Source organism: Scyliorhinus canicula, chromosome 18 (genome assembly GCF_902713615.1).
Source record: "Scyliorhinus canicula chromosome 18, sScyCan1.1, whole genome shotgun sequence".
Taxonomy (NCBI): domain Eukaryota; kingdom Metazoa; phylum Chordata; class Chondrichthyes; order Carcharhiniformes; family Scyliorhinidae; genus Scyliorhinus; species Scyliorhinus canicula.
Window position 1 is genome coordinate 5,647,026 of NC_052163.1, and position 24,914 is coordinate 5,671,939.

At 43.8% G+C, this 24,914-nt stretch overlaps 1 protein-coding gene and 1 non-coding gene across 2 annotated transcripts in view; both read left to right on the top strand.

The window, feature by feature from the left end:
• atad5a (ATPase family AAA domain containing 5a) overlaps positions 1-24,914 on the top strand; it is a 68,403-nt gene that overhangs the window by 35,083 nt on the left and 8,406 nt on the right. The window contains 12 exon segments of the mRNA XM_038776927.1: positions 501-929; positions 2,816-2,912; positions 5,407-5,489; positions 7,533-7,672; positions 9,069-9,234; positions 9,881-10,063; positions 10,748-10,893; positions 13,162-13,255; positions 15,893-15,957; positions 18,415-18,595; positions 20,212-20,420; positions 22,384-23,282. Coding sequence (XP_038632855.1) covers positions 501-929; positions 2,816-2,912; positions 5,407-5,489; positions 7,533-7,672; positions 9,069-9,234; positions 9,881-10,063; positions 10,748-10,893; positions 13,162-13,255; positions 15,893-15,957; positions 18,415-18,595; positions 20,212-20,420; positions 22,384-23,282 — 2,692 coding nt within the window.
• On the top strand, positions 11,975-12,111 carry LOC119953801. Its single transcript, XR_005458114.1, has one exon. It is a non-coding gene; the product is annotated as a small nucleolar RNA SNORA57 (small nucleolar RNA).

Here is a 24,914-nt window from a genome sequence, read left to right on the forward strand (position 1 = left end):
AATGATATATCTCGTCTGCAGCAGGCAAACTGAATATGCACTCATGGGCTGCGAACCAGCAGATTGTTTATCGTAGCACAGCTAATTGCACAGTGTTTAGAATAATCCATATGGTCACATTGATTTACAAGCTGTTCGCCTGCTCATTGTAACATAATAATAAAGATGTTTATCCTAGGCCCGCTTAAACACCATAAATGAAATCAGGAAAAGGCAACTGCACAGACTTTTCCCCAGTTCACTCCTCAATGACCATGTCGGTGACCTCTTCCTAATTATTACACAAGTTATTTCAGTAGGTTTGGGATTTCAAAGCGTCAGGCGAATTCCAAAAGTTTTGCCGTCCATCCATTCTGTGTACTTTGCCACAGCACCGTACCTCAGTCAACGGCTTTGTGTGTTTGTGAGGAGACCTGGGTTCTCAGCTTTATGTGGGATGCATGATCTATTTATACTGGTTTGCAAACTTTGTGTGTGTATGTTTTTCCTTTGACTTGTAGGATCCTCTAATAAATCGGACAGTTCTGTAATAGAACTTGATGCCGAGCCCCAACAAATGTTATCTCTCTGTAGCAGTCCACAAAAGACTTTGGGCAAAAGGAAGCGAAAGAAGGAAAGACAGGAGCAGAAACAAAAAAGGAGGAAAACACTGGATAGTGATGAGGACTCTGTTATTATCATTGACGCAGAGGAATGCGTGGAGGACTTGCCTACGCGGCCAGAGCGATCTACCAAGAGAAACAGCACAGGTGCCCAAAAGCAGAATTGTGTGGCTTCTTCCAAAAATCGCCTCAGTCGATCTATTAAGAAAAAGCAACAGGAGTTGGAATGTATAAGTGGAGCAGCAGAAACACAGAATGTTCCTGCTCCGCCACAGGTGTCTGGGTTAACTGACCAAACAAAGGCAGAGGAAGCTGCTGTTTCTGACGGTAATTTAATTTTCATTGCTAAGTAGCCCTTTGAATTTAGTCAAATCAATTGTTTGCCACGTGTGTAGGAACAGGAGCGAGGCTCTTCAGCCCCTTGAGTTCACTGTGCCATGATAGCTTACAGAACTAAAAAAATACATTAAAATCTATTGGCACCTAGGCTCAGAAAGACAAATAGCCTTTTTGAAAATACATTTAGGGTACCCAATTATTTCTTTTTCCAATTAAGGGGCATTTTAGCGTGACCAATCCACCTACCCTGCACATTTTTGGGTTGTGCAAACTCCACACAGACAGTGACCCAGGGCTGGGATCAAACCAGGTTCTCAGCTCTGGAGGCAGCAGTGCTAACCACGGTGCCACTAGGCCGCCCGATAAATTGCCTTAATTAAAATTTAAAGCTGAATTCTAGGGTGGCACGTGGCGCAGTGGCTAGCACTGGGACTACGGTGCTGAGAACCTGGGTTTGAATCCCTGCCCTGGGTCACTGTCTGTGTGGGGTTTGCACATTCTCCCCATGTCTGTGTGGGTTTCGCCCCCACAATCCAAAGATGTGCAGGCTAGGTGGATTGGCCACACTAAATTGCCCCTAAATTGGAAAAAAATAATAATTGGGTAGTCTAAATTTATAAACCAAAAAAAAACTGAATTTTTTTCAGGGGCAGCACGGTAGCACAAGTGGATAGCACTGTGACTTCACAGCTCCAGGGTCCCAGGTTCGATTCCTCACTGGGTCAGTCTGTGCGGAGTCTGCACGTTCTTCCCGTCTCTGCGTGGGTTTCCTCCGGGTGCTCCGGTTTCCTCCCACAGTCCAAAAACGTGCAGATTAGGTGGATTGACTGTGATAAATTGCCCTTAGTGACCAAAAAGATTAGGCGGGGTTATTGGGTTACGGGGATAGGGTGGAAGTGAGGGCTTAAGTGGGTCAGTGCAGATTCGATGGGCCGAATGGCCTCCTTCTGCACTGTACGTTTTATGTTGAATTCTGAAAATGGTGAACTTGAACAAAATATCCATTTAATGTTTGTGTGATAATTCACAGAGTAGTGATTCCAGGTATGCCTGTAATACTGTCCCAGTTGGTAATTTTGAGTAAGAAAACTTTGGGCACACATGCTTCCCGTAACAGCCTTCCCGAACAGGCGCCGGAATGTGGCGACTAGGGGCTTTTCACAGTAACTTCATTTGAAGCCTACTTGTGACAATAAGCGATTTTCATTTCATTTCATTTCAGCAACATGTGTGCACTTGCGCAATGAACCAGTTATGGGTATTGTATTACTTTGTGGGGAAGGGATCAAGTCTTCTCCCTCTTTACATTAAATTCGCTGACTGAAGAGGCAGAAAGCTTGTACCTAGGCTTTTATCATTCCTGTTCTTCAATTGGTTGCTGCCAGATATAAGAAAGTGAGCAGTTGACTTGGCTGTCTGGTTTTCTTGTCTTTCAGCAACTCTTTCCAGCTAGAATCATGAGCTCACTGTATACGAGAGAGGCGGACTCAGGGCATGTTACAAAATAGCAACAACTTGCATTTGTATGGTGCTTTTAACAAAGTAAAATACCCAAGGCACCTCACAGGAATATAAACAGGCAACAATTGAGACAAAGCCAGATATTGGGACAGGTGACCAAATTGTCAAAGGGATAAGCTTTAAGGAGCAATTAAAGGGAGAGAGAGAAGCAGAGAGATTTGGGGAGGAAATTCCAGAGCTTAGAGCCAAGGTGACTGATGGTTCTGTTGCCAGTTGTGGAGATGCTGACTGATCTTTGTTTTGTTATTGTGCTGTTAATATCCACATGCATTTCTAATCATACTTTGCCCATTATTAAAAAGCTTTGTTACTTCTTTTCCCCTTTATTTGAAATTCTAATTGAACTTTCTAAGACCTGGTCAAGGAAGATCTGCTGTGGACAGAAAAATACCAGCCACAGCACTCCAGTCAACTTGTGGGAAATATCAGTGCTGTCAGGAAATTACACAGGTAATGTCCTTGCAAGTGACGGGCATTTACTCTGCAGTCTACCCTCAAATAGAAGCTCGTAGGTCTTCCTCCGAAAACACGAACTGGAATAGGTCATCGGATTGATGCAATTCAGAAAGCTTTTTGTAAAATCATACGGCATAGGAGCAGAATTAGGCCACTTGGCCCATCGAGTCTGCTCCGCCATTCAATCATGGCTGATATTTTACTCATCCCCATTCTCCTGCCTTCTCCCCATACCCCCTGACCCCCTTATTAATCAAGAACCTATCTATCTCTGTCTTAATCACTCAGTGATTTAGCCTCCACAACCTTCTGCGGCAAAGAGTTCCACAGACTCACCACCCTCTGGCTGAAGAAATACCTCCTCATCACTGTTTTAAAGGAGTGTCCCTTTAGTCTGAGATTGTGTCTTCTGGTTTCTAGTTTTTCCTACAAGTGGAAACATCCTCTCCACGTCCACTCTATCCAGGCCTCTCAGTCCTGTAAGTTTCAAGAAGGTCCCCCTCATCCATTGTGGATAGCACAAATGCTTCACAGCTCCAGGGTCCCAGGTTCGATTCCCGGCTTGGGTCACTGTTTGTGTGGAGTCTGCACGTTCTCCCCGTGTGTGCGTGGGTTTCCTCCTGATGCTCCGGTTTCCTCCCACAGTCCAAAGATGTGCAGGTTAGGTGGATTGGCCATGATAAATTGCCCTTGGTGTCCGGGGTTGCCCGTAGTGTTGGGTGGGGTTGCTGGGTTGTGGGGATGGGGGGGAGGTGTTGACCTCGGGTGCTCATTCCAAGAGCCGGTGCGGTCTCGATGGGCCGAGTGACCTCCTTCTGCACTGTAAATTCTATGATTCATCCTTCTAAACTCCCAAAGAGTATAGACCCAGAGTCCTCAACCGTTCCTCATATGACAAGCTCTTCATTCCAGGGATCATTCTTGTGAATCTCCTGTGGACCCTTTCTAAGGCCAGCATATCCTTCCTTAGATACGGGGCCTAAAACTGCTCACAATACTCCAAAGGGGGTCTGACCAAAACTTTATACAGCCTCGGAAGTAAATCGCTGCTCTTGTATTCTAGCCCTCTCGACGTGAATGCTAACATTGCTTTACCTTCCTAACTGCCGACTGAACCTACACGTTAACCTTAAGAGAATCGTGAACAAGGACTCCCAATGTCCCTTTGTGCTTCTGATTTCCTAAGCATAATGATAGTGGATATAGAATTCTTTCAGTATCTGATATTGGTGGTACAGAGTGAACTGCTTGATGGGATGGGAGTGCTAGATTTAGTATAGGTGACTGAAAATTGGTGCTTATCCCACCAAGTATGCTCTGTGCCCTGCAGCAGCGCCTGACTAGATAAACTTCAAAAACCTTTTCTGACAAGCCAACAGAATGAAATGGTAATCGGCAGTTATGGTATATTCCCATGCCTCATGCCTGCAGTATGTTTATACATAAAGCGGTATTTGTACACTTGAAACTTTACATTCTTCTCTCTTCTCCTCCTTTCTACATATATTGAAGCACACATTGCCCTCATCTTAAAACCTTGAAGCTAATTTGGAAGTTGCCAAAATGATACTTCAAGGTCAACACCCATACTCAACATTCGGCCACTGCAGGATCACTGGTTGCATATTGATTTCTGCCTGCTGGAAATTGCCTTAAAGTTTCACTTTTGAACTTTGGAGAGTGTCAAACTCAGGAGTGTTGAATTTTGGCCAAGGTTTGACCAAACTTTCTTTTCCCCTTCACGTTCTTTCTTAAGGTATAGACTTGCACTGGGATTCAATGTCCCAGAGGCTGACATCCATTGGGTACCTTGTGCACAAGGCTGTTAATTTGTGGAAGAGCAATATCAAGCTGTCGAATGCCAGGAGACATCACAGCTGAGTCCAGTTGTGCTCTGTTAGGTGACTCTATCCATCTCCTTTTAAGCAGATGTCATTTGTTAGCAATTGGGAGAGCAAACCCGTTCTCCCTCTCTAATCCTGAGCGTTGGAACATTCAGGCTAATTAGTGTTTATTGCACCTTCAATCATAGTATGTTCCGAACATGGTTTTAATAAAAGAAAACCCTGTTTTGATAAACTAATTAGAGTTTTTTGAGGATACCATTAGTAGGGTAGATAATAGGGAACCGGTGGATGTAGTGCACCTAGATTTCCAGCAGGCTTTAGTCAGGTTAATCGGCAAGCTAAGGGCTCAGAGTTTAGGACATGGCCACCGCCAGTGGAGCGAAGGAAATGGGTAATGCTCACGGGGTCAGAGTTCAATGATTAACTTGCAGCACAGACCAGAGATTAAATCATGAGCTTCTCCAGTCCTCCCTACTCACAAGCGTATCAGGTTGTTTTGTTTTTTTAAAAAGGAGCCCTGTGAATTCGAGGAGGGAAAATTAAATATGGTGTTCATAGGGGTTGGGAGAGGTCTGCATAAATCCTGCAACAAGTCATCATATGCACTTAATGCACATTCTTGTGTTTTGGAAATGAAACAGTTGGTTAATGGAATGGAAGAAGAGAGCTGATCAGGAAGAAAAAAAACAGAAGGAAAAAAAGACTGAAACGGATAAGAAACTGGGTATGTGAGACTAATGTAGCTTGATTTCAGTGTGGTGTCTCAAAATGTTCACAGTTCCCACTCTGCATTATAGCTGGAATGTGTGCCTTGCTCAACAGAAACTGATGTTTTCCCCGTCAACTTTCAAATTAAAATATGATGGGATGCACGTGTACATTTTCGATTCTGTGATTCGGTGTAATGTGTTCTCGTGTCGCGTCTTTTCGTCCGACGTCACTTCGTCCAACGACACTTCGTCCACGTCTTTTGGTCCAACGTCTTTTTGTCCGCCCGTCTTTTGGTCCAACGTCACTTCGTCCAATTATCCAATTACAAATTAACTCCGTATAAAACCATTTAATTGATAAAATGCAAGTACAATACAGCAAGTGAATTTAATTGCTAAAATGCAAGTAATTGATATAATGCAAGTAAAATGCAAGTTGAAAAATGCAGTTTAAAAATCTAAAAATGCAGTTAAAAAATCTAAAAGTTTACTAATTACTTAAAATTCCCAAAATTACTTAAAATTGATGTAAATTATAAGCAACATTCCTCAAGAAATCAATTTTTGTTATAGAATCATATAGAACGACCAATCTTTTGAGGCGTTCAGTTATTTTCTTATATCGCGTACATGAAGTCGACTGATCTCCCCAAAGAATTTGAGCCTTTTTGCCTATTATGAACCCTTCCTCTTCCTTCAGAGTTTTGATTAACCTCCGGATATTCAAATGAGCTCCACCCGCCGAACGCTTTATCGCAGAATGAAACCCCTCAGCAGCATTATTTGTTATTTGCGAATTAAGAAAGAGAACGGTAATATCTATCCTTTAACGAGGCTCGTTAAAGGAAAGAGAACGATAATAACTATCCTTTAACGAGGCTCGTTAAAGGAAAGAGACCTTTAAAAATAAAAATCCTTTATTGCATATTATACCTTGCTATGTGCATTAGAGAAGATTTCTATTTACAAAAAGTTATTGTGTGGAGTGGAGTGCTACTAAGCAAGTTACAAAAAGTCAAGTCACAAAAAGTCTTTGACGAAAAAAATCATCGGACAAAAAGACGTTGGACCAAAAGACGTGGACGAAGTGTCGTTGGACGAAGTGACGTCGGACGAAAAGACATAGCACCATGTGTTCTGACCAATTTGTATCCCTCGACCAATGTCCCTGCATTAGATTGGCTGTTTATGATCACAATGCTGTTTGTGGGAGCTTGCTATGCACAAATCGGCTCTTGTGTTTCCCACATTACAACAGTGACTCCACTTAAAGCCTTAATTGGCAATAAAGCATCCTGAGATAATGAAAGCCACTTTATAAATACAGTCACTTTTGTACTTTCACAACTTAAGCATTGACTGCAAATAGAAACCTTGAGTTCATTCTTAGTGGAGAGCTCCAGTGAGCTCTCCCAAGAAGGTTCACATTATTGCATTGATCAATATTTTTTATGCAGGGGCGGCATGGTGGCGCAGTGGTTAGCAATACTGCCTCACGGCGCCGAGGGCCTGGGTTCGATCCCGACCCTGGGTCACTGTCCGTGTGGAGTTTGCACGTTCTCCCCGTGTCTGCCTGGGGATCCACAACCCAAAGATGTGCAGGGTAGGTGGATTGGCCACGCTAAATTGCCCCTTAATTGGAAAAAAGATAATTGGGTACTCTAAATTTATAAAACTTTTTATGCAGGTGAATTTAAGTTCCTGTTGTAAGCTATTTTAAGCTTGGACTTCAGTGTGAAAGAATCATTGTTAATCTTGGAGTTTTACTGAATCTCTTTTATGCTTCTTTACCCTGTCTAATTCAGTAGTAGTTTCTCCGTCCCTGCTATTTCTGCGATAACATTATAGATAAAATGTTGACACCAGGGCGTTCTTTTAAATTAAAAGGGGTTTTGATTTTGTGTAAATCCAGCTGTAATTTAAGAGTTTAACAGTTGCAGCCAGAGTTGCTATTTTACTGTTTCAGATGCTAGTCGTCCTGTTTTTTGTTTTTGTTTTAATGTATCTGCGCTTTTATCTTTTAAGCTGTTTTGTTTTCCTTGCTTCTCTGTTCTCAGATGCTTGGGACAATAGTGACTTTAACATGGAGAGTTCTGAGGATGAAGATTTTTTGTGCAATACCGTGCTAATCACTGGACCCCCTGGAGTTGGGAAAACTGCTGCAGTTTATGCCTGTGCTCAGGAATTGGGTTTTAAGGTTGGTTCTCCTATTTTGGTAACAATGCAACCCTTTATTTTTTTCCAACTTGCTGTTTTTCTTCCATATGACACCAGGAATGTGTTCAAAGATTTTCCCAATCGGCTCCTTTCACTTCAGTGGCGGATCAGTAGAAATCCCTGATGGACAGAAAAACGGTGCTTGTAATAAAGTCACAGCGGACAATGCGAGGGAATTGGCGGTGCTTCTTCCCGGGCTATGCGTACAAACATTTGACTTTGAAAGCTAATTTGTCTTTGCCGTTTGAGATTCTGATGGGGGGAAGGAAATGCCTTTCATTGTTTAGGTCTAATGTGTGTAGCCGTTGTTTCCTCCTAATGTAAGATATGTCCAGTGTCATTTGTTTTTCAATATGCACTACAGGAACTCACCAAGCTGCCTTAGGAAGCGGCTTCCAAACCCACGACCACTGCCATCTAGAGGATCAAGAGCAGCAGATGCCTGGGAACCCCACCACCTGGAGGTTCCCATCCATGTCACTCACCATCTTGACTTGGAAATATATCGCTGTTCCTTCACTGTCACTGGGTCAAAACCCTGGAACCCCACTATGGGTGTACCTACACCACATGGACTTCAGCGGTGCAAGAAGGCAGCTCACCACCACCTTGTCAGAGGCAATTTGGAATGGGGGATGAATTCTGACCTAAACAGACGCAGTCCACATCCTTTGAATGGGTTTTTTTTAATGCAATCTGGGTGTATTAGTGGGTTTTTAAAAAATTCTGCACAGTAAACTTAAAAAACGGATTGACCAATTGTGGGCATGGCAGAAAGATGAACATCCAACGATGAAACTTGTGTTAGTCCAACCAGTAAAACATGAAATGTTATTTTTAATAGGAGGTCAGCAGTTACACCTCTTTCAGTGTTCTTGCCCCTACCCTGTCTTGCTGTTGTGTTAACTCTGGTTCCCTGTCCTTGGTACTGGTGTCAGATGATAGCATCGAGGGTGAAACAGCAGTCACCAGCGTTATGAAGGCACAATACATTGCATTCATGAAGTCTGTTATGTTGTAGGAACCTCGACCGGTTGGTATGGAAAGGAACACTAACAAGTAAATAGTGCCAATCACATTTGCCTAGTTTCAATGTGGTCGACAAAAAAAAAATTGTGGGCATTGATTGAAAGCTATCTACCTTCCGAGCAAAATATGTTTATAACTATGGCTTGTCATCGCTTCAGTGCTGAGCATTTTCAGTTGGCATTCAACAGGAATGCCCATGCTCAGAGTGCCTTTCAGGAAATGTCAAGTTTTAATCCGTGCTCCTGCCAATTTACATATGCCTGAGGTGAAGATCACTTGCTGCTCTGTTGGAATAAGCCACGTGGTTGGGTGTCTGATGTCTCTTATGTGAGTGTTCATGTTTCTAGGTATTTGAAGTAAATGCTTCCTCACAGCGAAGTGGGAGACAGATCCTCTCTCAGCTAAAAGAAGCCACTCAGTCTCACCAAGTTGATAAACAGGGAGCGAATGCTCTCAAGCCTGCTTTCTTCAACAGCAACAAGCTCCTCCCTTCTCAAACGGCCAAATCTCCAAGTAAGTGAAAAATCCTGGTTGCCCCTGCCAACAAATTCTCTATTTTGCACCATTTTTTTTAATTTTGCGAGTTCTAATGATGTGGAATACATTGGGCTCCTTATGCAGATTCAGTGCTAACTGTTAAGAAATTAGATCAGCACTTTTAAGGGGAAGAACTCTGGGGAAAGAGCAAGGGAGTAGGACCAATTAGGTAACTCTTAAAGAGCCTGCACATGTGTGATGGGCTGAATGGCCTCCTTTGCTGCTGCATTCTGCGGCCCTGCAGCTAAATGACATCACCAATGACCACTTTCCTCTGGTCGGTTGAGTTGATCTTTTGGCTTGCAATCAATTTTAAGGTTCTTTTACTTTGATGACTTCATTAAGCCCATTGTGCCTGTGCCATTGACTCCTCACTGATAGATCCCATGCGGCTGCCTGCACTGTTAACTATGAACCTAACCAGGCCAAATTCAGTCAGACGGATTGAAGTCCCAGAATTTCCTGAGATCAACAACATGGTTGAAACGAGAAACCGTTCTGTGTGCGTGCAAATCATCATTGGCAATCTGGAGATGAATTGCAGCTCCATTGGGCCCACTTATGGGAGCAAGGTGAATTGTTTCTTTTGCTGTTAAAAATGTTTTGACCCGTGTTTCCACAGGGAAAGCAAACTCTCCCAAAAAGGTGATCTCGTCACCCAGGAAGGCAGCCCAGTCTCCAAAGGGAAGGCGCTCAAAGAAGAACCTAGCACCTATGTCTTTAACCAATTTCTTCAAAGGCCTGTCGAAACCATCACCAAACAACAGTGAGGAAACAGAAAGACCTGAAGATAAGGAGATGGATGGTAAAAAAAAAAAATTCTCTCCCCCCCCCCCCCCCCCCCCCACACACACACACACACACACACACACCAGCTATGCGCCTTCTGGACTCTGGCACCACTCAACAAGTGATGCAGTGAGACTCTGCACAATGGCCTCAATTGGAAATTCCAGGTAGCGTAACTCTGACATGGGATTTTCAAGTCACACCCTAGAAGTATTTTCCAGATTCCCGTGGGGACGTTGCCTGATCCTCTGGGCATGTGGGAGATTGTGATTGCAAATATCCCTTTGAAGCACATTAGAATCTCTTAGTACGTCAATCGTGCTATATTAACAAAAGTAAAAATGGCAACTGTTTTTATAAAACTTGAAAACCAGCATCGAGGACCCGGGTTCAATCTCAGCCCTGGGTCACTGTCTGTGTGGAGTTTGCACATTCTCTCCGTGTCTGCGTGGGTCTCACCCCCACAACCCAAAGATGTGCAGGCTAGGTGGATTGGCAACGCCAAATTACCACTTTAATAAAAAATAAAACTTGGAAAAACAGTTTGCCCGTTGAGTTGTTGTTGTTGAACCTCCTGAATATCTTAGACTTCTTTGCTGAGAGATATGTATGAAAGAAATCTGGCCAAACTTCAAACTATACTTGGTGGTTAAACTGGGGATCAGAGGAAAGTGGCTGAATTTTTACCTGCTGTTTTTAGAAAAACCACTGAAAAATGATAAGGCCCAGAAGAGCTGCCCCCAAGTTATGGAAGTAACACGGACCCCCTCCGTGTCTGACAGCAAGGACACAGGCCCTGAAGAATCCAGCAGAAAAAGTGCCACGTCGCTGATCCTGTTTGAGGAGGTACGTTTGCAAACACTCGCGACAGTCAAGCTCACTTGAATGAAGAGCCAATAAAAGGGTGAAAGGATAAAATCTCCATGTGAAGCACATTGGAATCTCTTAATACTTCGATAGCACGGTGGTGCAGTGCTTAGCATTGCTGCCTCATGGCGCCGAGGTCCCAGGTTTGATCCCGGCTCTGGGTCACAGTCCATGTGGAGTTTGTACATTCTCCCCATGTCTGCGTGGGTCTCACCCCACAACCCAAAAATGTGCGGAATAGGTGAATTGCCCCTTAATTGGGAAAAGTGAATTGGGTACTCTAAATTTATTTTTAAAAATACTTCAATAGTATTAATGGAAGTAAAAATGACAACTTTTATAAAACTTGAAAACCAATTTGCCATTGAGTGTTGTTATTGAACCTACTAAACATCTGGGATATCTCTTCTATCTTTTCCAACTATAGTTCACCCTGTTAAATGAGTAAAACATTTAAATAAATGCAGAGGTTTGGAGTAACCGGTTTAAGTGTAAATACTGCTTTGTTAATACTGACATTGTCAATGTGTTCAGCTGTCTAGGCCCTAAACTCAGGAATTTTCACCAGAAACCTCTTCATCCTTCATCTCTCTTTCTTTTCACCCCCTTAAGACTCATTAAAACCCAGCTTTGTGACCAAACATTTAACCGCTTGACTTATGTGGCTCAATGTCGCATTGAGCTTGAGAACACGCCTATGGAGTGCCTCGAGATGCTTACCTAATGACACTTTATCAATGAAAGTTGTTAGTTTTGTGTGATAATTACCAGTAACTAATTTGGTGATGTTTCAGTGTCTTTCACCTGCTGAGGTATAGGGGCTCAAGTGTTTTTGGCAATCAGTCTGATGCATGATCTTCATTCAGTGTGAAAAACGCCTCTTCAGCTGCTGATGCTCGAGTCTTGTGATGAACATAACTTACCCATGTTTTAGTGGTGCACAAACTCCATGGCTCTATACAAGTTTACACGGCCATAGATTTAAACTTTGATGAGACTTTTGAGTTTACTTTCAATGGGTGACACGGTGACACAGTGGTTAACATTGCTAACTCACTGCCCTCCAGTTCTTGACACGCCTGCGTCTGTCTGTGGCCTGTGTGTGTTTATAAGCGAGGCAGAAAAATCTCAGTGCAAATGTCTTCGGTACCAGTGAGCTGCCATCTTCTGGTCCTATCCTCATTGGCTGGGACACCCTGTTACTGGGATTGTGCTGTGCTCAGTCTTCTGGTCCTATCCTCATTGGCTGGGACACCCCGGTACTGGGATCGTGCTGTGCTCGGGCTTGATGTTCCATTTGTTGTGTTCCATTTCTTGTGTTACGGAGTGACTGTTAAGTGAGATTTCTGTGGGAAAGGGTGAATAATGTCTCTTAAAAAAAAAACATTGCTGACTCACAGCTCCAGGAATCCGGGTTCAATTCCGACCTCGGGTGACTGTCTCTGTGGAGTTTGCACATTCTCTCCGTGTCTGCGAGGGTTTCCTCCGGGTGCTCTGGTTTCCTGCCACAGTCCAAAGATGTGCAGGTTAGATGGATTGGCCATGATCAATTGCCCCGTTGTGTCCAAAAGGTTGGGTTGGGTTACTGGTATAGGGTGGAGGCGTGGGCTTAAGTAGGGTACTCTTTCCAAGGGCCGGTGCAAACTCGATTGGGCTGAATGGCCTCCTTCTGCACTGTAGGGATTCTATGATTCTCCGCTACCCCTTATGATCTTAATCTCCTTGCCTGCTCCACCTTGTACACACGACTAAACCGTACCCTCACAAATAAAATCTTTGAAAAGATCTGACGCCTTATTATCAACCAACCTCTGAACAGGCTGTGGGCACCCTTACACTCTTCAGCCGCAACCATGGTGTCTTTTGCTCCTTGTATAAACCCCACTGGCTTATCCTGTTTTAAAAGTGTTTTTCTTAAGCCACCAACACTACGACTGTGTGTGTCCAAAAGCACGTCACGTTTTGTGTCTTGTTCCAAAAGGTTACATTACCCCAGCAAAAATCAATGATTCTCTCCCCTTTGTAATGACAGCAAAAATACTAAATATAAACTTTAAAATATGGAATTTTGTCTCACTCTTTATCATTTCAAACTACTGTACAGTACAGGATCTCCTGGTGAACCTGTAATTTCTACGGGTGAGAAGCTGCAGTGCAGTTTTTACCCACTGCAAGTTTCGCCACACCTTTACTGCTTGTTGCTTTTAGTGATGCTCCTGCTGTTAACTCTTTTTTTTTCTCTAACAGGTAGATGTAATATTTGATGATGATGCTGGATTTCTAAATGCAATTAAGACCTTCATGGCAACCGCAAAGCGGCCAGTGATACTCACCACCACTGGTATGTATCTGTGATTCAGTTCGGGGAGTGGTGGCATAGTGTTATTGTCGATGGACTAGTAATGCGGGGTGGTGCTCTGGGGACCAGAGTTCGAATCCCAACACAGCGGATGGTGGAATTTAAATTCAATTAAATATCGGGAATTAAAAGTCTAATGATAACCATTGTCAATTGTCGTAAATGTCCTCGTCTGGCTGAGCAAGCCACTCCGTTGAATCCAACTGCTACAAAGTAAACAGAAAGGAATGAAACCGGGCAGACCACCTGGCATGGACACAGGCACTGGGAACAACAATGGCAAAACCCAGCCTTGCAACATTCTCCTTACTAACACCTGGGGGCTTGTGCCAAAAGTGGGAGAGCTGTCTTACAGACGAGACGAGCGACATAATCATGCTGCTGGGATCATACCGATGGATATCCCCATTCCAGCAGATGTGGTGACACAGTGGTATGCAGCCGGGAGGGAGTTGCCCTGGGAATCTCAGTATCGACTCTAGACCACATAAAGTTTCCTGGCACCACGTCAGCATGGGTAAGGAAACCTCCTGCTGATTACCATGTACCATCTTCCCACGGATCATGAATCAATTCTTCTCTCATGTTGAACACCACTTGGAGAAAGGACTGAAGGTGGAAAATGAACTCTGGGTTGGGGACTTCAGTATCCATTCCCACCGACCGAACTGGCCCGTTCCTAAAGGGGCAGCACAGCTTAGACTGGGTCTGCAGTCCAGAGGTGAGGGAACCAACAAGAAGGAAAAACCTACTTTACCTCATCCACACGAACCTGCCTGCCACAGATGTTGTCTGTCCATAACATTATCGTTAGGTGTGACCACCACACAGAGCTTTTAGATCCTGTCCTCACATCGAGGGTACTCTCCATTTTGGTGTATGGCACCATAACCGTGCTAAATGGGATAGGCTTCGAATATATCTAGCAACTCTAGACTGGGCACCCGTGAGATGCTGCGGACCATCAGCAGCAGAAGGCCACGCTAAATTGCCCCTTAATTGGGAAATTATATATAGGAGTGTGATGGAATAATAATCTTTATTGTCACAAGTAGGCTTGCATTAACACTGCAATGAAGTTACTGTGAAAAGCCTTCCACTTGCCTGGTTGAGTGCGGTTCCAACAACACTCAAGAAGCTTGACACTATCCAGGACAAAGCAGACCACTTGATTGGTACCCCTTCCACCAACATTCAAATGACAAACCAATGACAAACAGTGGCAGCCGTCCGTACCGTCAACAAGATGCACTGCAGGAATTCACCAAACTGCCTTGGGCAGCACCTTCGAAGCCCATGACCACTACCATCTAGAACGACAAGGGCCGCAGAAGCAAGGGAACCCCACTACCTGGAGATTCCCCACCCAAGTCGCTTACCATTCTGACAGAAATATATCGATGTTCCTTCACTGCTGCCATGTTAAAATCCTGGCACTCCCTCCCTAACAGCACTGTACCTGCACCTCTGGGATTGCAGTGCTTCAAGAAGACAGCTCACCACTACCTCCTCCAGCTCAACGTGGGATGGGCAATAAATGCTGGCCTAACCAGCCACACTCTCATTATGTAAATGAAAAACAGTCCGTTTGACACTTCAGTGAAACAACTTCATTTCCTTGTGTTGGGTGATTAACAATCAGATAGCAATGGTAGGGTATTTCCATGGCTTTCCGCCTACAATACTAAGTTAATTTGTATTCCTTCCGTCTCATCACAAAGCTAACCGTTACTGGAAACGGAAAGGTTATTTCTTTGTTATATTTCAACATAGGTATTTGAGAATTGAAAATTAGATAAGATCTGTGTAAACCGTTTTGGTTAGGATCCAGAAGGAATTTTGAGGCCAGTTCTGGGCACCGCATAATAAAATGTCAGTCTTGCTGAAGGTGTAGAAAAGATTTACAAGTATAGCAGTAGGAATGAGGGGCTTCAGCCCTGTGGGAAGATTGGCGAAGCTGGGACGGCTCCTTTTACAGCAGAGAAGGCGTAGGGGAGATTTGAGAGAGGTGTTCCAAATCATGATGAGCTTTAGTAGACTAGATGAGGCATGAACATCAAGGGAGAGCAAGAGATGTATTGTTGCATCTTTTGGATGACATTTAAAACTGAGATCCTGTGTCTGTATTTTGCTTTTTATTATCCTGTCTCTTCAGATGAATGTTGAAAATCCTGTATTACAAAGTGATCAACATAGGATTATGAGATACGGATAGAGGAAATTGTAATCTAAGTTAGCACTGAGGCAAGGTTAGTTATAAGACTGAGCCGTGCTCAACATAGTGGTGAGTGGCCTTAGTGTGAGAGAGCCATCAAACATCTGGTAACTTCTTCCTGACTTGAGATGGGGAATCTGGGTGGAAGCTTGCGGGCAAGTGCCTATGTTCTGCCAAACTACAATCTATTAGTTGCCTTAAATTGTTTTTTTTTTAATGACGGTCTTGTTGGGTCTGCCAGTTGTAACACTGTGCCACCTGTAGTCAGTCAGTAACATGGGGAAACTCCATTGTTAGTTGGTTGGGGCCTTGTTGTGTCTGAGCACCTCGCCTCTTTCTGTTGAAATATTGTACTTGTACATTTGAAACGTGGTTATCAGCCCAGGTTTATGATTGATCCTTAGATCCCAACTTCAGTTTAATGTTTGAGTGCTGCTTCGAAGAAATCTGCTTCAAAGTCCCATCCTCGGTAAGTAGTTTGTTTGTAGTTGTAGTTTCTAATGAAAGATCTTTGGTGAACTGTTAAGTTCTCAAATGTTCTGGGCCACTAAACCGATAAAGAACAAAACTGATTATCCATACCACAAGAGAGAGTAGATAGAAAAATGCTGTTCTCTTTGCCAAGTAGGTCAAGAGCCAGATGATAAGGGCAGCACGGTGGCGCAGTGGGTTAGCACTGCTGCCTCACGACGCCGAGGCCCCAGGTTCGATCCCGGCTCTGGGTCACTGTCCGTGTGGAGTTTGCGCATTCTCCCCGTGTCTGCGTGGGTTTCACCCCCACAACCCAAAGATGTGCAGGGTAGGTGGATTGGCCGCGCTAAATTGCCCCTTAATTGGAAAAAATGAATTGGGCACTCTTTTTTTTTTTAAATTTAAAAACTTTTTTTAAAAAGAGCCAGATTATATTTATTTAAGGTGATTGGCAAAAGAACCAGAGGCAACATGTGGATCTGGAATGCACTGCCTGAGAATGTGGTGAACAGAATGTAAAGAGGAGCGTGGATAGGCTATTCTGCCCCTGGAGTCTGCAATTCCTTTGAATAAGATCAGGGCTGACTGACCTTGGCACCAATTCCATTTTCCTGCTTGTTCTCTGGAACCTTTGACTCTCTTATGGATCAACAATCTGTCTAGCTCAGCGTTTCATACAATCGAACAGTCAACTTGTTTTTTTATTCTGATTTTCTAAATGTCCTGCTACTACTTCCTTAATAATGGATTCCATATTTTCCCCATGACAGATGTCAGGCTAACTGACCTACACTTTCCTATTGTCCGTCTCCCTCCGAGTGGAGGTAGATTTAGTTGTGGCTTTGAAAAAGGAATTGGATAATTACCTGAAGATAAAATGGTTACAGGGAAAAGGTGGGAGATTGGAACTTGCTGAATTGCTCTCGTGGAGAGCCAGCATGAACTTGAGTGGCAGCTTCCTGTGCTTTATCAACATCATGATTCTGTGTTCTGGCTATTATGGAATTCCCGTCTCCCACTTTCCTGCAGGCATTTGACTGATTGGCCCTGAGGTACAGTCCGTGCACTCCGTTCTTTAGTCCTTCACCTCACCTGAGTGTCAGAAAGCTCTCAGTTCAAAAAGTGGAACCCATGAAATATTTTTGAAAACTTGCACACAAGATGCAGTTTAAAATATAGGTAATCAGTTTATATCCAGACCACAGAGAGTTCTCAAACTCTCGCCGTGTGTTTACAGCCATTTTGGTCATAACACTTGACTGTAAACCGTGACATTAATAAATCATTTGTAACTTTTTGCATTCTTCTCTCTCATCCCATTGTTGGTTTGAAGAAGCTAAACTTCAATCTCTCCATCACACCACATTCAGTCAAAAATCCAGTGATTGAAAAACCACGAGATACCTCTTGGGCGACTTACTGGTTTAACTGACTTGTGAAACTTGTTCACGAAACTGCTTTAAAATTCAGTCAAGAATTACCTGAAGCAGTGCATTAGCTATAATTGGCGATTCACCAGCAAACTCATTGCTGGCAGTTCCACTTTGGCTTGGTGAGTAGTACAAGGAAGAGATTCTTAATCTTTAAAAATCTTCTTGTAGTCGAACCACAATTACCGGTACACACCCCCTGCCTTTCATCTACCATCCTGATTACATACCAGAATCAGTCCGGAACAATTGTGTGGGACACTGTCCACCTCCTATATTGTTTGTGTTCCATATTTATTCTTTGGTGATAACATTACATTGTATTTCATTGATTATGTACTTGTTTTAATAATCTTTATTGTTACAAGTCAGCTTACAATAACACTGTAATGAAGTTACTTTGAAAAGCCCCAAGTCGCCACACTCCGGCGCCTGTTCGGGTACACAGAGGGAGAATTCAGAATGTCCTAAATTACCCAACAGCGCGTCTTTCGGGACTTGTGGGAGGAAACTGGAGTACCCGGAGGAAACCCACGCAGACACGGGGAGAGTGTGCAGATTCCACACAGCCGGTGACCCAAGCCAGGAATCTAACCTGGGCCCCTGGTGCTGTGAAGCAACAGTGCTACCCACTGTGCTACCGAGCTGCCCTTGTCTTCATTCTCACGTTAGGATATAGGAATGGGTGATGTAAAATGTAACCAGGTGCTGCTAACCTCTCAGTTAAGGCTGTTCTCCTTCCTAAATATCCACGGCTATGTGTTGAAATATGAAACGCTTTCACCAAACCTAGAATTTAGGTTTTAAGTTAATAACTTGTGACTTTATTTTATCAAAGTGAATAATGACACCACTGTATTAGCCAATAAGTCAAAAATAAGCTAACGACTGTGCTACCATGCCGCCCACATACATATAGATATATATACGGCTATATATATAGCCTTGATTTACTCTTGAACATAAGGATATTATAAAGACCCAATACAGTGTAGTACTTCAAGTTTCCTATTCTTTTACAACAGGCAAACGTTGCCAGCTACCTCCAGCTCTTGTGCCTAGCTGAAAATTTAAGAACCGATACGAAGGACCTCACGGCACTCCTTGCTCTTAATAAGTGTGACATACGACAGAGCATCCTACACTTGCAGTTCTGGACGAAAAGTGGAGGTGGCTACCATGTGAATAAGCCCCTGCCTGCTGACGGTAAGTGAAACCTGTGTAATGTTCGGTCTGGTTCTCCCCAACTGAGATGCGTATTTGTGATACCGAAGCAAGAATTTTTGATTGCATTGATCTGATCGTTCTCCAGTCTGTCATTCTTCACAATGACTGAGAAAATTCCATCATCAGGCTCAGCCATTTTTAAAATGAAGGTTTTCAGCTAACAATGAAATAATGATTAATGGGCATAAAGCTACTTCCCGGGTGGCACGGTGGCAAAGTGATTGGCACTGCTGCCTCACAGTGCCGAGGACCCCAGTTCGATCCCGGCCTCTGGTCACTGTTCATGTCAAGTTTGCACATTCTCTCGTGTCTGTGTGCGTCTCACCCCCCACAACCCAAAGATGTGCAGGGTAGGTGGATTGGCCACGCTAAATCGGCCCTTAATTGGGGAGAGAAAAAAATTGGGTACTCGAAAAGAAAAACATAAATAAAGTGTTATGGACCAGGGTTTAGAGAACCCCAAAGTGTATCATGGAGTTCACCTGACCCACAACTTTTAATAGATTGTGGTATGGGGAGTTAACCTTTTTAAAACATACAGTGAACATCTTAGCAACCATCAATTCAAATACAACCCCCAAAGAATACAACTCTACGTAATCCTTAATAACTTCCCAAACAACATCCAGAAGACAAAAGAAACGCCTTTTAACAGAAGCACATTAGGTTTACATTCACTACTGAGAACATTTATGATTCTTAATTCACCAAATGATCAAGAGATAGTCTTTTCATGGCAGAGAGAACAGCAGTACACCTGCTCTGTCTGGCTTCAGCTCCAACACTGAAAACGAAACTAAAACACACCCTGCAGCAAACAGCCTAAAACAAAAGTAAAAAGTTGGACAGACAGCCCAGCTCTACCCACGCTCTGACATCACAGATAAACACACATTTCTTAAAGGTACTCTCACATGACAAAAGCTACTTCCCTACTTTCTGAGCGTCTTTATGAATATGATGCAGTTACAAAGATACTAAAATAATGGTCTGGAAATATCCGGCTGATCTATCAAGCTGTTGCCTTTTTATTTCCACCCAATGCAAGTATCAGTTTTGGAGGTTGGCCTCGCACCAGTTTGATGCTGGCTGTAAGGACTAGTTTTCTTACCAATTGAATTTTAACAAATCTAAAGATGAGATTAACCTTTGGCCAGTCAGAGGAGAGAAGTCAGTACTCATTTGCCTTTAAAAGCCAGTCACACCCATGGGTTAATGGTTCTTTTAAAAAAATATTCTAATATTCAATGAAATGTTTAATTGAGCAGGAGTCACTGTGCTCTTTCTTTCACCCTCTAATGACCAGATAACCCCAACTGCAGCCTGTAGTTTAAAATATAAGTTTTAAAACTGAAGCTTCATCATACACCGAGACACCTCATTTAAGGTCCTCAGTGTCTCACCCACAATTTCACTCATTTGCCCGGGAGCTTCTAGTTTTTTCCCATGAGATTTTTTTTTTTAGAACGGTTCATGTTGAGTTGTGTATCTGATTAAAATGTACACTTGTTCTAAAATTAAATATCTATTTGGCTTTTTTTTAAATGTTGTTTACCTTTTTATGTGGATCTTACCATTGTTCAATTAACGAACAAAAGAAGAAATTAGCACGATTCCAAGCCCAGGTCCAGAAGAATTAGTCGGAAACGCTGTTGCTGCTGAGGGCACCCTGGAGAATTCGTCAAAGAGCGGCTCCATTGTGAAGACACAGGATGTTCCCAGATGCAACACAGGATGCACGGAGAACCTGCTTGGCTTAAAACACATTACTGGCTGTTCGAGTGATCTCTTTTCCATGTTCAAGGTAACTGCTCCCACTGTCAAATGTAAATTGATATTCCCTCGTTCGAGGTAGCTGTGTGAAGGTCAAGGTACTGAGGAGGGGTGGCACCCATGGAACCATTTCCTAGAGAGAGTCAACGCCTTCAGACTCCGGAGGAGGCGGCAAGATAAAACTGGAAGATCAATTAAAGAGCCGATCGTTTGAACCTTCTAGTGAGCCCCCCCCCCACACACACTGGAACGGTAAGAGCCAAACTAATGGCCAACATGCCACCTGCTAGTTGGAGACTGAGAGTCCGACAAACGATTGGCTGACTAGAAGTGCCTCATTGTGGAATGAACCCAAAGACGAGACGAGCCTGTTAGAGACTGGCAAAATATAAATCTCAGATGTGGGGAATCCTTACACACTATTGTAATGTAATGCTCCAAGGGAGGTCAATTGTGGTGCTCTGGACAATCAGCGGCAGAAGAAATAATTTACCTGGTACAGTAGTGCTAAGAGCACGGCTCATGGTAAATGACAAACTGTTCAAATGCCAGAAGGGAAACTGATGCCTCAAGCTTGCTCCACCGTTCAATAAGATCATGGCTGATCTGACTAGTTCCAGATTCTCCATAAAGTGGAAACATCCTCTCTGCATCCACCCTGTCAAGACTCCTCAGGACCTTAAAGGTTTTGATCAAGTCGTCCCTTACTCTATAAACGCGAGTGGATGCAAACCTAACCTCTCCAACCTATCCACATAAGATAACCGCCCATTCCTGGTATTAGTCTAGTAAACCTTCTCTGAATAGCTCGTGTATTTCTATCTTTCCTTAAATAAGGAGACCTGTACTGTACACAATACTCAAGATGTGGCTTCACCAATTCCCTGTACAATTGAAGCACCCTAACTTTTGTAATCAGTTCCCCTCACAATAAACAATAACAGTCTATTAGCTTTCCTAATTTTACTTGTAGAATCATAGAATCTCCACAGTGCAGAAGGAGGCCATTTGGCCTGATTGCTGGGAGTTTGACCAGCTATTCCTGTCTACTACCATCTAAAACATCTCCCCTGCGTTGGTTTCAGTATCTCCTTAAATATGTTACCGTATATACTCGCGTATCATGCGATCTCGCGGATCATGCGACCCCTAAATTTTCGTCCCCAAAACATGATTTTATGCTATATCTCATGTATCAAGCGAGTCACTTTTTTGGAAATTAATGCCCAAACTAAAACTTCCAAATGTTATAGAGTGGATTCTGTTGTGAAAGCTGTTCGCAAATCGAACAGCTTTCCAGCTGGCTTTACTAGCGTCATTCTGCCACTTGACGTTTCCATTCAAAAAAACGGCAAGTAAAACACCCGCGAATTCTGTATCGGAAAAAGACGGCCATGTATTGAATAAACTATCCATATGATCAGGAATACTACTCTTCAGATTTTGACCACAGCATTCTGATGGGAAGATGTTCAGCCACTTGACGTTTCCATTCATGTTTTTATGAATGGAAACGGCAAGTGGCTGAACATCTTCCCATCAGAACAAACAGCAAGTAAAACACCCGTGAATTTTGTACCTCGCGTATCATGCAACCCCCCAAATTTAGGTTACAATTTAGGTCTTCAAAAGTCGCATGATACGCGAGTATATACGGTATTTCCCTTTGATCTCTCCGTTGTCTCACCCAGTCTTTTTTGAACTGAGCTCTCCCAGAATTGATTAACTGCATCTCTTTGCTTTTTGAATTTTAAAAAGTAACCTCTATCCATATTTTACCTATGACCCTTTTCTTTAACACCCCGTACTTTCTCTTTTGGATGACAACAGCCCATTCAAATCTATTCCTGTTCTGTAATCATCCTTACTAAATGATTTTCTGTGCACATCTGCACTGTAGATTTCCTCTGAAACATTGGGGAGGTTACAGCAGTTGCTCTGTGACTCTTTTTAATGCTGATCTATATCTGTATAGTTTGTGATTTGCCTTTCAGCAGGAGATCGTTTCACTGGAACAGTGGAGAAGTCAGGTGCAGATTCTGCAGGAGTTCCAGAGGAGACAGCTGGACTTCATATCCCAGAATTTGGAGATTCTTCTGCCTCTGCCAGTCCGAGTTGTTCCTGACCCAAAGGGGCCTGAAACTCTGACTGCAGAGGACGCTGAGCTTCCCGTCTGCAACCCTGCACGCACAGCTGCAACACTGCCTCAGGGCAGCAACGCATCTGTCGATGCCAGCCCTGTAAAAACCTCACGCAAACTGAAGCGTCACAGAAAAGCCGTCATGTTCGATGACAGTGACTTGTTTGACACAGAGCTCAATGAGAGCGATACCTTTGTGACTTTACCGAATGAAATTCATACCTCGCCTTGTGTTGTTGGAAACATAGCAGAAAGCCAGGCTAATGGAGTGAGTAGAGATGGTCCCTCTGGGAACAAAACTGATTGTTCCAAAGTTACTAAAAAGAAGCCAAGGACACTAGCAGAACAGAAGTGTTGTGAGTCGGTATCTTTGTGCCTTGGATTGCTGGCCGAGTTCACAGACAGTATCTCATTCTTGGACTGCTGCCTCCACAGAGGTGCGGTTGAGAGAGAGGGTACGTGTGGACAGAGTGGTTATCACTGGGCTGCCGCGGAGATTAAGAATGGCATGTTGGATGAGGGAAGAGCCGAGTCAGGAGATTGGTGTTCTTCGTACAGCTTCGGGGAGATGAGAGCAACTGTGGAAGCCTTGAGCTGGGAGAAGTGTCGGTCGCAAATTCAGCAAATCATGGAGCCATCTGTTACCAAGTGCGAGGAACCAGAAAAGGGCCCAATGGAGGAACTCGCCCTTCAGATCCCAAATCGGCAAAACAGTAATGCTGCGATCACGCAGTTTTCCCATCATCACACGAGGTACGTTTGACACTTGTAACTGCATTATGTGCTTTAAAATTGATCCATTCACTGGGTACCAGAACACTTTTTATTGTAGTCCCCTGTGCCCACATTCCTCACTGCCCACGCCACTCGTATATAATTGTGATGGGGAAAATGTTGAACTTGCTCCTCAGCCTGTTGCAGTACATCACTGTATAACTTTCACTCGGCAGGTCTGTCACCAATGTTGTCTCTAATTCCCCATTACTATATAGAGTCTCACATTCAAGGTCCATCAGCTCACGGTACTGTTTATGGTACTGTAAAGTCCCTTTAAGGTTTCTAAGCATGCTGCATCTTAAAAGGATTGCTGTTTGTCCTTGATACGAGATGTACATGTTTATAGCACAACCACACACATTAAACATTCATCCCCTTCCACCGCCGGTGTACTGTGACTGCAGCATCCACTATTCACAGGGTACACTGCAGAAACTCACCAAGGCTTTTCAGTACCATGCGTGACCTCCACTGTCCAGGAACACGAGAGCAGCAGATCCATGGGGGGATATCATTTACCTCCCAGTCGTACACCATTCTCACAGTTCCTTCATTATCGCTGGGTAAACTCCTGGGTCATTTTCAGGCGTGTGTGTGTGTGTGTGTGTGTGTGTGTGTGTGTGTGTGTGAGAGGGTCTGGGTGCAATGTCACTGATCACCTGTTGGTGGTGCAATTGAGCTTGTAGAAATTCCCCAGCTTTTAAGTTAGAGAATTTACAGTGCAGAAGGAGGCCATTCAGCCCACCGAGTCTGTACTGGCCCTTGGAAAGAGCACCCCACTTAAGCACACACCTCCACCCTATCCATGTAGCGCAGTAACCCCACCTATCCTTTTTGGACAGTAAGGGCAGTTTTTTTAATCATGGCCAAATCCATCTAACCTGCACACATTGGACTGTAGGAGGAAACCGGAGCACCCGGAGGAAACCCAGACAGACACTGGGAGAACGTGCAGACTCCACACCGACAGTGACCCAAGCCGGGAATCGAACCTGGGTCCCTGGAGCTGTGAAGCAACAGCGCTATCCACTGTGCTACCATGCTGCCCCACGTTGTATAAAGAAAAATGTGGATTCACCCGAGTGATTTAATAATTCCACAAGTATAAATACGCCAGTCTGCCCTGACAGATCGGCTCAGTGGGTAGTACTTTCTCCCAAGTCAAAAGGATGTGGCTAGTGGGCAGCACGGTGCCGCAGTAGGTTAGCCCTGCTGCCTCACGGCGCTGAGGTCCCAGGTTCGATCCCGGCCCCGGGTCACTGTCCGTGTGGAGTTTGCACATTCTCCCCGTGTCTGCGTGGGTTTCACCCCCACAACCCAAAGATGTGCAGGTTAGGTGGATTGGCCATGCTAAATTGCCCCTTAATTGGAAAAAAATGAATTGGGTCATCTACATTTTTTTAAAAAAGGATGTGGCTATAGTTGCACTCCAGGAGCTGAGGATGAAATCTGGACTAAGAGTCCAGTGGAGTACTGAAGGAGAGCTGCAGTCAGAGGTGCCAAATTGTGAAAGGGACCTTTTCAGGTGGTTTTAAAAGATCCCGTGGTTTTATTTAAAGAAGAGCAAGTGAGTTCTTTCCAGATTCTTGAAGCCATTATGTATCCCTC